Source organism: Hemiscyllium ocellatum, chromosome 13 (assembly GCF_020745735.1).
Source record: "Hemiscyllium ocellatum isolate sHemOce1 chromosome 13, sHemOce1.pat.X.cur, whole genome shotgun sequence".
In the NCBI taxonomy this organism is placed as follows: domain Eukaryota; kingdom Metazoa; phylum Chordata; class Chondrichthyes; order Orectolobiformes; family Hemiscylliidae; genus Hemiscyllium; species Hemiscyllium ocellatum.
Window position 1 is genome coordinate 24,220,597 of NC_083413.1, and position 16,412 is coordinate 24,237,008.

Consider the following 16,412-nt stretch of genomic DNA (forward strand, 5'->3'; position numbering starts at 1 on the left):
CTGACATCGATATACTTGTCATTCGCAGCTCAGCCTCTTGTGCCTGTGTTACTAAAGGCCACTTGCTCACACCTCCGTGATATATGCAGACTCCCTACTCTCCTTCCCCCCCAAACCCCTCCCTACCAACAGTATCGTCCATTTCCCGCTGATACCTTGTACAGCACCCTTGTAATGACCTTGTGCCATACTTCATTTCCCACAATCTGCCAAACTGTACCAAGTCCCCCTCCTCTACCATCATCCTGGTTTACCCTTCGTCATTAATTCAAATTTGGAATTTTCAATTTCCATTTCAATGCATTACTTGACCCAGTGTTTACAGTCTCTACGAGAATTGCCAGGCTAGTAACCTTCTGAGAACTGGGGTCCTCGATCTCTTTTCTTTAATCCACCTGGCGTCCAGCGATGGTGCTTATATTTTCAGTATGCTGACGAAAAATCCTCGAAAAATCCTAAGCACCCCTAACTTTTCACATTTATTTTTTGCTTTAACCGCATCAATTTGTACTCAGGATTTTAACGAACGCACCTGATGTTTCTCTTCCTTTATTGTATTAATTGTTGGCATATATTTCTGGGAGAAGACATATTTATCATATTTGTTATATAAATGCAAGTTTGGGCTCTTGTAGTGGAAGGGTAGGGTTCCTACCTCAGAGGAAAAAGTGAGGACTGCAGATGCTGGAGATCAGAGCTGAAAATGTGTTGCTGGTTAAAGCGCAGCAGGTCAGGCAGCATCCAAGGAACAGGAAATTCGACGGTTCGGGCATATGCCCGAAACGTCGAATTTCCTGTTCCTTGGATGCTGCCTGACCTGCTGCGCTTTAACCAGCAACACATTTTCAGTTCCTACCTCAGAGCCAGCAAGTTCAAGTCCCAATCGGTCTTCAGATGTGTCACAGGATTTCATTAGAAAACATCTCTAAATACAAATTGCTAATGTTGAAGTATCACGAATTAATTTCAAGACCGGATACATATTTACTTGTCAATTTTACCACAGTGTAGGCTCAGAGTGAGTACGCCTATTCCGACTTCTCAATGAGTAAGAGCAATATGACCAAATCGCACTGGATCATTGCTAATGTTGTTGATGCCATGCATTTTGAACTCCAAGACGGGTCTAAAAAAGAGCTTAACACAGCTTGTATTCATTTAAACTCACTACTGTCAAAATTCATCCAAGTTGCTAAGAATAGTAAAGAGACTGAATAAATGAGTAAGGAACATGAAGAAAGCTGGCATCTTAAGGAATTGTAAATGGTTCACTTATTTAATAGCTTGTTTCTATTTATCCAAAGCCACCTGGACTCAAATACCTACTGCAATGCTTTCCAGTTTACCGGTTATGCCAAACTAAAAGAGAAAGCAGAAGTGGAAGACAGCCTTCAGAAATTACAGAATGAGTTGCATAAAATAAATGCATTAAAAAAGCACAAGGTAGGATTGGGTTTACTGAGGACAGCTTTGCCAGTGTACAAATGAATGAAGGATGAAAACCCCATGGATTCGACATTAACATGTCCAACCAATGCAGAGAATAAATCAAAGAGAGTATAATGTTGAATTACATGGTCAAACTAGTATGCCAAGTTGTAACATTGCGAAGGAGACGATATTAAATTGTTTCAGTAAACTTGAAATTGATAAATTCCCAGGCCTCGATGTGATGTATCCAAGGCTGCTGTGGGAGGCAAGGGAGGTGATCGCAGGGGCTGTGACATTGATTTGTACATTCCCTCTGAGAGGCGGCAGAAGATTGAACAACAGCAAATGTAATACCAATATTCAAGAAGAGTGGTAGGGAAAAACCAGAAAACTAGAAGCCAGCAAGTCTAACATCTGTTGTGGAGAAACTATTGGAAAGAATCATGAGGGGTCAAATTAATCTTCATTTGGAGAAGCATGGTTTAAGAACAGATCATCAGTATGACTTTGTAAAGGGGTGGGGGTGGGGGACTTCATGTCTAACAAACTGGATTCATTTTTGAGGAGGTGACTCGGTGTGCAGATATGAGTGCGGTTGATGTAGTCTGCATGGACTTAAATAATGCTTTTGACAAGGCTTTGAGCGACAGTCTGATGAAGAAGCTGTTAGCCCATGGAATCAGAACAATTTGTCAAATTTGATCCAAATTTACCTTCGTGGCAGGAAGCAGACGTTGTTGGTCTAGAGGATTTCAAAAAATTTCTTTCACCCAGAGAGTGGAACTCAATATCTGGAAGAGTGGTATCATAGAATCATAGAATCATAGAATCCCTAGAGTGTGGAAAACGGCCATTTGGCCCAACAAACCCACACCGACCCTCCAAAGAGTAACCCACCAGATCCATTCCCCTACATTTCTCCCAACTAATGCACCTAACCTACACATCCCTGAACACTATGAGTAATTAGAGGCAGGAATCATCAAATCATTTATGAATATTTCGACGAGCCACAGCATGCAAGATTATGGGTGAGTTCTGGAAAATGGGGAGAGAATAAATGAATGTTTGATGACCAACGCGAACATCACAGACCCCAGGGTCTTCTTTCAGTGTCGTAGAAACATTGCGCTCCCAACTTATGACCAATTGTGTGGAAAAAATTTGAACAGCGTCTTGAGTTCCGTGCCTATTCAGATAATCAAGCAGCGCAAGAGGTCAAGTACAAAGCGAAAGAACTGCAGATTCTGTAAATCAGAAACAAACAGAAATGGCTGGAAAAGCTTCGCAGATCTGGCAGCATCTGTGAGGAGAAATCTGAGTTCCGTTTCGGGTCGAGTGACCCTTCCTCAGAACTTCCCCCGTTAACTCTGATTTCTCTCCACAGATACTGCCATGCCTACTGAGCTTTGCCAGTAGTTTCTGTCTTCGTTTAAGAAGTCAGATACATCGTCTTAAATCGAACTAGATATTGTGCGGGTCTTATGCGATGCAATCCATTTTAAAACTATTTGAAATATTTGAACTCCAGTGTTGGTAATTTGTGAGAATTTGGACAAATATTTTAGCTCACATGTTCAAACAGGTGACAGGCAAGTCAACCCGGACCTTCTGGCGCAGAGGGGAGGAACTATTACTGCGGTACCTGGAATCCAGTGCTATTGTAGAGAGAGTGAACCTGGACCTAAGTGTTATTTATACCTGTTGAAAAATGTCGAAATGAACTTGGGGCTGCTGTAATTCACTATTTTTTAAATTTTCTTTATAAATACAGCTTACAAGTGAGGGTGCAAGTACACCTAACAGTACACTGACCACAGCTTGAAGGGTTGCTGAAAATCAAGGATCATCCACCAGGATGTCAGAAAGCAAGATAGCCTCCGTGTTGAAGAAGCCAATGACCGAAGTTTTCACAGAAGCGGACAATTTGAAGTATAAGCTTTTCTACCCCGTATGCGGTTTCCTTTTAGAAATTGCTTTGAAGCCGATAGTTAACACAGAGTTTGGAACTATGGTCTGGAATGCTGTAAGTTTATAGCAATTTCGTATTGTCAACTTACGTCGATGTTTCCCAGACCTTCATGTGTAAACTCTTCCATTTAAGTCACTCTGGCTCTTTACGGATCAGAGTCATCGAATCATACAGCACGAAAACAGGCCCTTCTATCCAACCAGTCCACCCCGACCATCATCACAAACTAAACTCGTCCCACATGCAGTGCCGGGTCCATATCCCTCCAAACATTTCTTGTTCATGCACTTATCCAAATGTTTTTTACATGTTGCAATTGTATCTGCATCCACCACGTCAACTAAAAGTCTATTCCTTAAACGAATCACTCTCTGAGTAAAAAATAACTCGTCTTTTAAAAGTCGTTCTCTTTTCCCCTTAAACAATATGCCCCAGTCTTGAACCCCCCCCCCCCCCCCCCAACCCAGGGAAAAGAGACCTGCCATTCACATTATCTATACGCCTCATGACTTTATAAAACCTCCATAAGGTCACTCCTCAACTTTCCACACACCTGTGAAAAACATCCCAGCCTATCCAACCTTTAGTTATAAGGCAAACCCTCCGTTGCGGACAACATCCTGATAAATCTCTTCTGAACCCTTTCCAGCTTAATAATATCCTTCGTCTTATAAAAGACACAGATGACAGTGGGAGAAAGTGACGACTGCAGATATTGGAGATCAGAGTCAGAAACGGTGGTGTTGGAAATGCACCGCCGGCCAGGCGGCATGCGAGGAGCGTAAGATGACGAGCTTATGCTCGAAATGTCGACTCTCCTCCTCCTCGGATGCTGCCCGGCCAGCTATGCTTTTCCTGCACCACACTTTTTGTCACAGATGATCGTGTGACACTGACACTGGTAAACAATTGCTTCTCGTCCTTTTCCAGCTACCACTCGCCTTTGACGTATTTGATCACAGCATTCTCCACTATAGCCTGTCCACCAGTTAACTGTTGGGAAGACTGACGTTACTTCCTTTGCTCGTTGCCAAAAATGTCCGCTCCCTCGCTATCAACCTCATACTTCCCCTTACAACTGACGCTTCTTTATATATAATAACCGCGATGTTCTATGTCACAGCACAACCAGCCTTCTGACGCATCTTTGCAGCGGGATAAAACCTGTGGTTGATTGGAGGTGATTTTTCATAAAGCTGCAGGAACTTTATTTCACCGAGTGAGTGGTAAACCTAAGGCAATGTCTGTCTATTGAAATGACAGACAGCTAGTGTTCCTTCGTTCAAGTGCACGTTGGGTTACTTTCTGACAATATTTTGTGATACAATGATTTAATAATTTAAGACACGATCTATGTTGAATATAATGTTCGTAGGGAAGCCAGGTATCTTTGGAACTGTGATTCCTAAAACTCACCAATATCTGATCCTCTGTCTCATGCCTGTGTTTGAACTGATGGATGGATAGTCATGACCATGGCTATTTAACAAAGCATGGTAACTTATGGTAACTTGGTCCGCCATAAAAGGAATGGAGATGCGACCAATTATTTTTCCCTAAATTCACATGCTTCCAAGAAACAGGTCTAGAAGTGGTTGCCTGGAGAGCGCAACTTTGATAACAAATACAAAAGGAAGCAGCCAAAGATGCTACAAATCTGAAACAAAAAAACACGAAATATTGGAAATATTGGGCAAAGCCGAGGGGATCAATGGGTGACTGGATTTAGAGGCCCTGGTGAAATAAGGCGGCATATGGCATGCATAGGCTGTTGGGATGAAGTGAATACCTTGAGAATTATATGATTTGGAGACGCCGGTGTTGGGCTGAGGTTCACAAAGTTAAAAATCACACTCCACCAGGTTATAGTCCAACAGGTTTATTTGAAAGCACTAGCTTTCGGAGCGCCGCTCCTTCATCAGGTGGTTGTGGAGAACAAGCCTTATTCTCCACAACAACCTGATGGAGGAGCAGCGCTCCGAAAGCTAGTGCTTTCAAATAAACCTGTTGGACTATACCCTGGTGTTGTGTGATTTTTTTTTACTTAAAAGAGAAATCAAGGGGGCTAAAAGGGTATACGATATGTGTTTGACAGATAAGGTAAAGGAGAATCCCAACAGATTCTACCAGTACAGGAAGTGCAAAACCGTAACTAGGAAGAGAATAGGGCCTCTTAAAATTCAATAAGGTCGTCTATGTGCAGAGGCACATAAAGTGGGTGGAATTCTGAGTATTTCTCATCAGTATTTTCAATAAAGAAAGGCGTGGATGCTAAAAACCGCGGGGAAATAAAGTGTGATGCCTTGAAGACAGTGTACATTGCAGAATGAGGTGTTGGAAGTCATAAAACACACATTAAGGTAGATAAATCCTCTGGACCTGTTGAAGTATCCCAGGGAGGCTAGGGGGGAAATTACGGAGTCCCTTGCACAGATATTTGAGTCATGGGTGAAGTGCCCGATGATATTTTGCCATTATTTAAGAAAGGCTACAGAAAAATGCCAGGGAACTACAGATTTGTGAGCCTACCGTCTGTGTTGAGTAAGTTGCTAGACAACCTTAAAACTGGGAAAAGATTTTGACAACCTACCTTATCCATGCCTCTCATTATTTTATAGGCCTCTACAAAGGTCAACTCCCAGGCACGTAATCCCCAGGGAAAAATGTTCCAGTCGATCCAACCTCTTCTTAGAACGCAAACTTTCCAGTCCGGGTAACAGCCTGGGACACAGGATCTACAGGCACTTCGAGCGGCAAGGACTCATTTGGGATAGTTAGCATGGCTTTGTGCGTGGGAAACCAGGAATATAAATAAGGGCAGAAAAGGACGTTGTCTGCATGAACGTTAGCAAGACCTGTGACGAGATACAGCATGTTGAGTAAAGTTAAGTCTCACAGGATCCAGACAGAGCTAACCAATTGGATACAAAATTAGCTTGAAGGTTGAACATAGAGGGTGGTGATAGACAGTAGCTTTTCAGACTGGAGGACTGTGACCAGCAGGGTGGTTCATTTATGTAGATGATTTGGATGAGAATTTAGGAGGTATGGTGAGTAAGTTTTTGGATGACTCGAAGATTGGTGGTATAGTGGATAGTGAAGAAGGTTATGTGAGAACGCAGCGGGATCTTGATCAACTGGGCCAGTGGACTCAGGAATGGCAGATGGAGATTAATTTTAATAAATGTAAGGCACTGCATCTTGGTAGGTCAAACCTGGCAAGAACATCCACAGTTATTAGTAGGACGCTGGGGAGAGTTAACAAACAAATAGATCTAGGGGTACAGGCTCACAACTCCTTGAAAGTGGAGTCACATATAGACAGGGTGATGAAAAAAAAGTTCAACATGCTTTCTTTCATCGGGTCTGAGTATTTGGTATAGGGGTTGGGATGTCTTGTTGCAACTTTACAAGACATTGGTGAGGCCACATTTGGAATACTGCATGCAGTTCTGGTCACACTGCTAGAGAAACGATATTATTAAACTTGAAAGAGTGCAGAAAATATTTACTAGGCTGTTACCTGGACTGGAAAGTTTGCGTTCTAAGAAGAGGTTGGATCGACTGGAACATTTTTCCCTGGGGATTACGTGACTTTGGGTTGACCTTGTAGAGGTCTATAAAATAACGAGAGGCATGGATAAGGTAAGTTGTCAAAATCTTTTCCGAGTTTTAAGGGTGTCTAAAACTTGACGGCATAGGTTTAAGTTGACAGGGCAGTGATACAAAAGGATCCAGAGGGGCATTTTTAAACACAGAGGGTGGTGAGTGTCTGGAACCAGCTGCCAGAGGTAGTGATGGGAGCGAGTACAATTTCGTCATTGATTTAACATTTAGGGAGGTATATGGAGTGGATAGGTATGGAGAGATAGGGACCAAACGCAGCTAAATGGGACTAGTTTCATTGAGAAAACTTGGCGGCATGGAAAAGTTGGGCCGAAGGGACTGTTTCCATGCTGTAGCCATCTATGATTCTATGACTGTAAAAGCAGACTTAATCTTTCGGGTGTACCACCTCTCACTAGAGTTGAGGAACTGCGGGTGTGTAATCGGTTTTCATCAAGTAAAAGGATAACTTAAGAACTGGGGGCGGGAGAAATTAAATGTCAAACGTTTCATGGCGCAAACGCTAAAGGGAGTGGTCATGGACAACGAAAAAGAAGTTCTGATCACGTGAGTGGATGTAAATGTAGGACCAAATGAATAAATATCTCAGAAAATCATCATAAACGAAAACGGTGGAAGATGATCAAGGCAGAGATCATGATGTAATTTTGTTGAGCTGAATGGGTAATCTAGAAGGCTTTAAAGTATCGAAGGAAAAATTAGATGTGATTGCTTAATCTTGCATTGAAATTCTGAAATACTGCAGGAGGCCGAGGTCAGGCAGGTTAGAAAGGGAGCAATGTTAAAAGTTGGGGGAAAAAAAGCAAAGGGCAGGAAGCTGACAGTCATGCCTACAATCGGAATGGCGATGTTTCACAAAACATTCACTCAGTCTATATTTGGTCTTGCCAATGCAGAGGGGATCAAATAAAGAACACTGAATCCAACTACATTGAAAGAAGTATTTGCACTTGGCAAGAATGTTTGGGTCATATCCTTAGTCACTTGGGTTGGCACAGGGTAGCAACGAATAGGTAAGCAGTCTGAGCAATGCTCCCACTGATCCCTGAATACCTGATAGGGATTCTACCCAGGAACAAATTAACGGGAAATTGTCCTCTCCCGAGTCGTGAAAGAGACCGATTGATGCTGTTTCACTAGTTTTTTTTTGGTAGGTCCGCATGGACGTAACAATTAAAATTTCGGTTGCTTTTTTAGGGTCTTGGTTTGTGTCAGTACTTTGAGGAACAGAAGATGGATTTCTCGCACAAGAAAGTGATTGAACTGGGAGCGGGCACTGGGATTTTGAGCATTCTAACAGTCCTTCTCGGTGAGTGGAATGGATCCGCACACAAATGGGACAGCAAGATAAATCTTAATCTGCATCAGCAATGTTCAGAGGGTACTTTAAAGAATGATATATTACGAGATGTAGCGTTGCTAGCTGTCAAACAGCTGTTTATTAAACTGAACAAGAATTGGTGTAGAGTCGATTTTGGTTCCTATGATTCCAAGCAAATAATAACTGATCAATCTTCAGATGTCCTTGATGACAGAGGACTGCAGACTGGGGGTCACAGTCTAAGGGCACAAATTAGGATGGATTTATTCACCCAGCGTGTAGTGGGCCTACCTGTAAAATTCTCTGCCATAGAAAATGGTTGAGGCAAATGCGTTGCATGTTTACAAGAAGGTGTTAGATATAGTCCTTAGGGCGAAAGCAGAAACAGAGTACTGCATTGGATGACCAGTCATGATCATGTTGTATGGCGCGTCTATTGAAACGTTCAAGATTTGCAGGAAACTGACAGAGTCAGTGGAAAGGTTGTTCCCTTGTGGGACACTCTCCGACCAGAGGGGACAACCTCATAGTAAGGTATTATACATCAAAGACAGACATGAGAATTTTTTTCTCTCAGAGGGTCGTGAATCTGTTGAAGCGCCTACAGCAGAGGTCTGCGAAGGCTGAGTGTTTCAAGGTTGGGATGTACAGAATTTTGATCTATAAGAGAATGAGGATTATTAGGAAAAATGCAAGAATGTGGAGTTGAAGATGAAGTGATCATGATCTCATTGAATAGCGGAGCAAATTCGATAGACTGAACGGACTACTTCTGCTCCTATGTCTGATGACCTAAAGGTCCACTGTCAACGCTGGCGGTGTGAACAATTCCGTTGTTTACATTGTAAAAACAGTCCATTCGTTTATATACAGAAACATCATTTTCTGTCATGAGAACATCAACTTCCATTTGTCAAACATCTTTAAGGTCATATGCGCTTCTAAGATAAATGATGCGGTAGATTTCGCGCCTCCCAGAAGAAAGCGAAACAGAGACATGATTTAGAGATGCCGGTGTTGAACATGGATGTACAAAATTAAAAATCACACAACACCAGGTTATAGTCCAACAGGTTTAATGGAAACACCAACTTTCGGAGCAGCGCTAGTGCTTCCAATTAAATCTGTTGGACTATAACCTGGTGTTGTGTGATTTTTAACTTTGGACACAGAGACAGAGATGTTTAACGAGAGAAGTTTACATTCTGGGGAGTCGAAGGCGCGTCCGCCAGTGGAATCCGGAGTAAAATCCGAAAGGTTTGAGGTCAACAATTAAGGCTAAAATCACAATATCTTTTGTTGCAAAATCTATCGTCATGGAAATTTGGAAACTTTTCCTACGAAAACCTGTCCAAAAGTGGACAACAGTTGAAAAGGTCAAAATTAATATGGGCAAGCAGATTTTTATTTTGCATTTTATGTTGTCGTGAGAGGGAGTGAACGGAGGGCAGAGTGGGCACTTCAGCAATGCCCTTGTTAAATTCTGGAGCAGGTTACTGTAAGGTTAACTAACAAATCCAGCGGCCGCGAGGGAATAGCAGTAATTAACGCTGTAACGTTTAATTTAAACGCTCATACAATTGACATCCTCTGCGCACGGCTGCGCACTGACAAGAATCGGATCTTCTCATTGGCCACTTTTCTGGCCTGCCCTTTCCCTTCCTTCTCCGGGCCATATGTGTGTCGTATTTCCCAGGAACACCGTTTTGGGCGTGGTCATATTCCCGCGGATCCAACTAATCAAATCGGTTCCTTTTCTAATCTGCCCCTTTCAGGTGGAGATGTCACCATAACAGACAATCCGCAGCTGCTGCAGCAAATCGAACTGAACGTCTCCGCCAATATCCCGTCTTCCATGAAATCTCGCGTCCAAATCCGTGCCCTCTCCTGGGGGCTGGACGAATCGCAGTTTCCATCCGACTACGACTACATCTTGGGTGGGGATATCGTGTACAACCGTTCGAGTCTTCCTTTAATTCTCAAGACGCTCCAACATCTCTGCAATGAATCGACGGTCATTTATTTCGCCTCCACTATGTCCATCAGCCGTGAATTGATCACCTCCAGCTACCGGACTCTATTTCAGTATTTTGATTCTGATCTCGTTTGCAGATATGAAAACGTGGATGTTAACTTGTATAGGATGACTAAAAAACAGTCCCAGACACAGGGTTGAAATTCATCAGAACTCGTTGAATCATCAAATCATTCACATTTGCCGGACAGAAAGAGCCTTTTCTTCCCTAATGTCTGTGCCAGCCAAAAAAGAGAGATTCGCATAATCCTTTTTTCCAGCTCTTAAACCATAATAATGCAGGTTACATCTCTTCAAGTATCTGCTTTTACGCCCTTTCAGGCAGGGACTTACAGATCCTAGAACCTTCAAGGTGAAATGTTTTCCAATCCTCCTTCCATGTGCTTTAAATCTAAACCCAATCGTTGTCTTTTCTGCTGATTGAAATAGATTATTCCTATTCACTCTAAGCCGTTCAGTTGCACTTCTCCACTATATCCTCCCTGACTTTTCATACCTTAATTAGTAAAAGAAGTTAACTTGTATGCCTTTTAAGCCATAATTTCTATCCGTCCCGCCGTCCGGGATCTGTTTTCTTGCCTTTCAGGGTTCATATATTCTTCACAACTCTCGTTATACAATTCTTTATTGCGCATATTCTGTCCCTTTTGCCTTCTCTGGTTGCACATCTCTTGGCCATTTTTCTGCTCATCTATGCAATTTTTAGAAATCTAAATGCTGTCTACAGTTTTCTTCAACCACTCTTCAAAGTTCTTGTTTATATCTTCTATATTTTAATACAAATCATTGGCATACATAACGAAAATCATTGAATCCAATCCGAGAACTCCGGTGAATGCAGCCATACCAATCACACACACAAAATAAACACTTGTGTCCCTTTGTTTCCTGCAACTGAGGCACTTTTGCTTCGAGTTTATCACGTATCCTTAAATCACATTTATGAACATGCCCTTCGGCCCAACAAGTCCACACCAACCCTTACATTTACCCCCTCACCTAAAACTACGGGCAATTTAACATCGCCAATTCAACTAACCTGCACATCTTTGGATTGTGGGAGGAAACCCACACAGGCACGGGGAGAATGTACAAACTCCACACAGTCAGTTACCTGAGGCGGGAACTGAACCCTGGTCTCTTGCGCTGCGAGGCAGCAGAGCTAACCACTGTGCCACCGTTACGTTTACTTCCATTCGCAATTCCTCTAATTATGAAATAAGTGGTCTGGCCTTTAAGCTATAAAGTAAATCCATGTTACACAAATGCAGTAAAATGCCATTGGACATCAATGGCCTATCGCCGTTTACTTTCAGCCGTCCCAACTCAGCCTGGGTGTCAACATGGATCGTAAGCCTGGCTGGGGCTGTCACTAAATGTTATCGCTCCAAGTACATATAAGATGCTGCAGTTATCCGTGACGCTTGACGCCCTGAGCTTTTGGATTAGTGGTGCTGGAAGAGCACAGCAGTTCAGGCAGCATCCGAGGAGCAGTAAAATCGACGCTTCGGGCAAAAACCCTTCATCAGGAATACAGGCAGAGAGCCTGAAGGGTGGAGAGATAAGTGAGAGGACAGTGGAGGTGAGGAGAAAGTAGCATAGAGTACAATAGGTGAGCGGGGGAGGGTGGAGTGGATAGGTGGAAAAGAAGATAGGTAGGTAGGACAAGTCATGGTGACAGTACTGAACTGGAAGTTTGGAATTGGAGTGAGGTGGGGGAAGGGGAAATGAGGAAACTATTGAAGTCCACCTCTATGCCCTGGGGTTGAAGTGTTCTGAGGCGAAAGATGAGGCGTTCTTCCTCCAGGCCTGTGGTGGTGAGGACGTGGCAGTGAAGAAGGCCCAGGATCTCCATGTCCTCGGCAGAGTGGGAGGGAGAGTTGAAATGTTGGGCTCCAGGGCAGTGTTGGTTGATTGATGCGGGTGTCCCGGCGATGTTTCATAAAGCGCTCTGCTAGGAGGTGTCCAGTCTCCCCATTGTAGAGGAGACTGCATCTGGAGCAACTGACACAATAAATGATATTGGTGGATGTGCAGGTAAAACTTTGATGGATGTGGAAGGCTCCTTTAAGTCCTTAGATGGAGGTGAAGGAGGAGGTGTGGGCACAGGTTTTGCAATCCCTGCAGTGGCAGGGGAAGGTGCCAGGATGGGAAGGTGGGTTGAAGGGGGGGCATGGACCTGACCAGGTAGTCACGGATGGAACGGTCTTTGTGGAAGATGGAAAGGGGTGGGGAGAGAAATATATCTCTGGTGGTGGAGTCTGTTTGGTGATGGTGGAAATATCGGTGTTCTGTCCTTGTTACGGTTGGAGGAATGGGATCTAAGAAGGGAGGTGCGGGATGTGGAGGAGATGCGTTGGAGTGCATCTTTAACCACGTGGGAAGGGAAATTGCAGTCTCTAAAGAAGGAGGCCATCTGGTGTGTTCTGTGGTGGAACTGGTCCTCCTGGGAGCAGATACGGTGGAGGCGGAAGACTTGGGAATACAGGATGGCATTTTTGCAAGAGGTAGGGTGGGAAGAGGTGTAATCTAGGTAGCTGTGGGAGTTGGTGGGTTTGTAAAAAATGTCAGTATCAAGTCAGTCATTATTAATGGAGATGGAGAAGTCCAGGAAGGGGACGGAGGTGTCAGAGATGGTCCAGGTAAATTTGAGGTCATGGTGGAATGTGTTGGTGAAGTTGATGAATTGCTCAACCTCCTCGCGGGAGCACGAGGTGGCACCAATGCAGTCGTCAATGTAGCGGAGGAAGAGGTGGGGAGTGGTGCCGGTGTAATTATGGAAGATCGACTGTTCTACATATGCAACAAAGAGACTGGGGCCCATACATGTGCCCATGGCTATCCCTTTGGTCTGGAGGAAGTGGGAGGATTCGAAGGAGAAATTGTTAAGGGTGAGGACCAGTTCAGCCAAATGAATGAGAGTGTTAGTGGAAGGGTACTGTTGGGGACATTGGGAGAGGAAGAAATGGAGAGCTTAGAGGCTCTGGTCATGCGGATGGAGGTGTAGAGGGATTGGATATCCATGGTGAAGATGAGGCCTTGGGGGCCAGGGAAACGGAAGTCTTGGAGGAGGTGGAGGGCATGGGTAGTGTCTTGAATGTATGTGGGGAGTTCCTGGAGTAGGGGGATAGGACAGTGTCGAGGTAGGTAGAGATGAGTTCGGTGGGGCAGGAGCATGCTGAGACAATGGGTTGACCAGGGTGGTCAGGCTTGTGGATCTTGGGAAGGAAGTAGAACTGGGCAGTGCGGGTTTCCCAGACTATGAGGTTGGAAGCTGTGGGTGGGAGATCTCCTGAGGTGATAAGGTTCTGTATGGTCTGGGAGATAATGGTTTGATGATGGAGGTGGGGTCATTGTCAAGGGGGTGGTAGGAAAGGTGTTTTCAAGTTGGCGTTAGGCTTCAACGGTGTAGAGGTCAGTGTGCCAGACTACCATTGCACCCCCTTTATCTGCTGGCTTGATGGTGAGGTTGGGATTGGAGCAGAGGGATTGGAGGGCTGCGCGTTGTGAGGCTGAGAGGTTGGAGTGGGGGAGGGGGGTAGACAGTTGAGGCAGTTAATGTCCTGGTGGCAGTTGGAAATGAAGAGGTGGAGGACATGTAATAGGCCAGCGCGGGGTGTCCAAGTGGATGCAATGTATTTGAACTATCTACAAGGCACAACTAGTGAGTTTAATGAGAGAATCTCTACTTTCTAGGTATCATTAAAGCACAACAGCACGGAGAAATTCCAATTCAAAGCAATAAATTTAACCAGTAGCACATTCTCCACCTCAAGCTGTAGCTCCCTTCACCTCCGACAAATGGAGAGACAAGGGCAACATTGAGAACTAGAAAGCTTCTACCTACAACTTTCCATCGACGTGAGATGTGGAAATATATTGGGTGTGAATTGTTCCAATTCCCTAAATGTAAATGGATGCCAATCCTTCTGCACAATACCTGGCAGCAGTTTGGAAGGAGCTGCACAAGACCAAAGTGCAAAGCATTGAAGAAAGCCACTTAACTTCCCATGGCCAATTTGAGATATCAATAAACATTGCCTTTGGAAGCAATTGATTTAAAAATAAGGTTTTTGGTTTAACTGGAGAGTCAATTTGGTACTTTTCAAATTTCGATGACCTGAGGGAAACTATCAGAGAGAAATAATTTCAGACCAGTTATATTTCTGTCAAATTAAACTGGTGCAGGAAATCCATCCAGCAAACATTTAGAAGGAAGTGAGGACTGCAGATGCTGGAGATCAGAGCCCAGAATTAGTGCTAGAAAAGCACAGCCCATCAGGCAGCATCCTAGGAGTAGCACCATAAGACACATAACTTACAGCAAAATATTACCGTGACACAATAATACATGGAACAAATATAGATTGTTAAGTCTTTAATTCCTGATGAAGGGCTTATGCCCGAAACATTGATTCTTCTGCTCCTCGGATGCTGCCTGATCTGCTGTGCTTTTTCAGCACCACACTCTCGACAGCAAACGTTAAAATACTACACGAGCATGCAAAAGATCCACCTGTGGTGGCAAGGAGTTAAGAGACAATATGTTGGGACAGTATAGATACATGGAAATAAAGACACCTATACTTTGCTCATATCTCATGCATGAATAACGGAAGAGAGTTCACCCTAAATCCTATATCATTAGATTGCCTTGTGGTTATAAACTATCTGAGTATGTATGTCAGAAGCTGGTTTACATTATGTTGATCTGTATGGCAGGGTGCAGGAGACCACTATCAAGAGGCATTTTTCAAACTTAAAAAAGTCTCAACTTATCCTAAAATAAATATAGAGTATGCCGAAATACTCAACAGGACAGATAGCACAATGGGAAGTGAAATGGGTTAACACTTCGGGTCAATTAACTTACGAAATGCAACCGTTAAATGCGTTTCTCTTAGTATGGATGAGGATAGACATTTGGAATATTTACAATATGGTTAGATCAATCACCAGCCTGCACTGTATTTTACCTCAGTGTGGAATTGACCTATCTACACTACTGAGATCTTCAATGTGAATCGCTGTCTATGTAACAGTCAAACTTCCCTGCTGAACTGACAGTCACCAAAACTAAAAAAAAAGAAATGCATTGGCCAGCAAAAATGCAACGATTATTTTAAATGTACAGATATAATCGTGTCAAGGTGGTTGGCAGTAATCCCTACTCTGGGGTCCTGAATCTCGATTTCCTTATAAAGATGATTTGGGGAACCGGGATTGGACTGAGGTAGACAAAGTTAAAAATCATGCAACACCAGGTTATAGTCCAACAGGTTTATTTGGAAGCACTAGCTTTTGGAGCGCTGGTCCTCTATCAGGTAGTTGTGGAGTATGAGATGGTAAGACAGAATGTATAGCACAATTAACAGTGTGATGCAACTGAAATTATATATTGAAAAAGACCTGGATTGTTTGTTAAGTCTCACATCTTTTAGAATGACCATGTTGCAGAATTACATTTTATTTTGCTTAAAAACTGAATGAATCCATGTAAGATTCTGGAAATCCCTTTTTTAGAAATAGAGTCTTTGGGGCACAAACAGCCACACAAGGGCACTTCACACCTTCAATGTATCATTTGAGCTAACATGGCACCTATTGTTAAGGTTCACTTGAGAATGTAATTTTAAAAAAAGTTCTCGGAATTAGGTATGAAAGAACTGAAATGAACATGGTCATTCTAAAAGATGAAACTTAACAAACAATCCAGGTCGTTTTCAAAATATAATTTCAGTTGCATCAGACTGTAAACTTTGTGTCTTACAATTATATACTCCACAACTACTTGATGAAGGAGCAGCGCTTTGAAAGCTAGTGCGTCGAAATAAACATGTCGGACTATAACCTGGTGTTATGTGATTTTTAACTTCAAAGGTGTGAGTCACATCAATCTCAAGTCAGACTGGTTCTATTTCCAAAGTGGAATTTGCAAATATTATCTCGACTTATTGCTTGCATTGACTGCTTACAGGTTCTGCATTTTTTGAGCAAAATAGAATGCATCTGCAAATATAATTCTG

General features: G+C 43.2%; 1 protein-coding gene across 1 annotated transcript; it reads left to right on the forward strand.

The window, feature by feature from the left end:
- Positions 1-3,289: 3,289 nt before the first annotated feature.
- Positions 3,290-10,527, forward strand: LOC132821707 (EEF1A lysine methyltransferase 3-like). Its single transcript, XM_060834414.1, has 3 exons — positions 3,290-3,457; positions 8,228-8,339; positions 10,127-10,527. The coding sequence occupies exons 1-3, from the start codon at positions 3,290-3,292 to the stop codon at positions 10,525-10,527; spliced, it is 681 nt and encodes a 226-aa protein (XP_060690397.1).
- The last annotated feature ends 5,885 nt before the right edge of the window (positions 10,528-16,412 follow it).

Bases quoted from the DNA above. Each gene is read 5' to 3' on its own strand.
- LOC132821707 (XM_060834414.1), top strand. From the start codon at position 3,290: ATGTCAGAAAGCAAGATAGCCTCCGTGTTGAAGAAGCCAATGACCGAA. The intron at 3,458-8,227 runs GTAAGTTTATAG...TTGCTTTTTTAG, and splicing joins GAACTATGGTCTGGAATGCT to GGTCTTGGTTTGTGTCAGTA. The intron at 8,340-10,126 runs GTGAGTGGAATG...TGCCCCTTTCAG, and splicing joins CATTCTAACAGTCCTTCTCG to GTGGAGATGTCACCATAACA.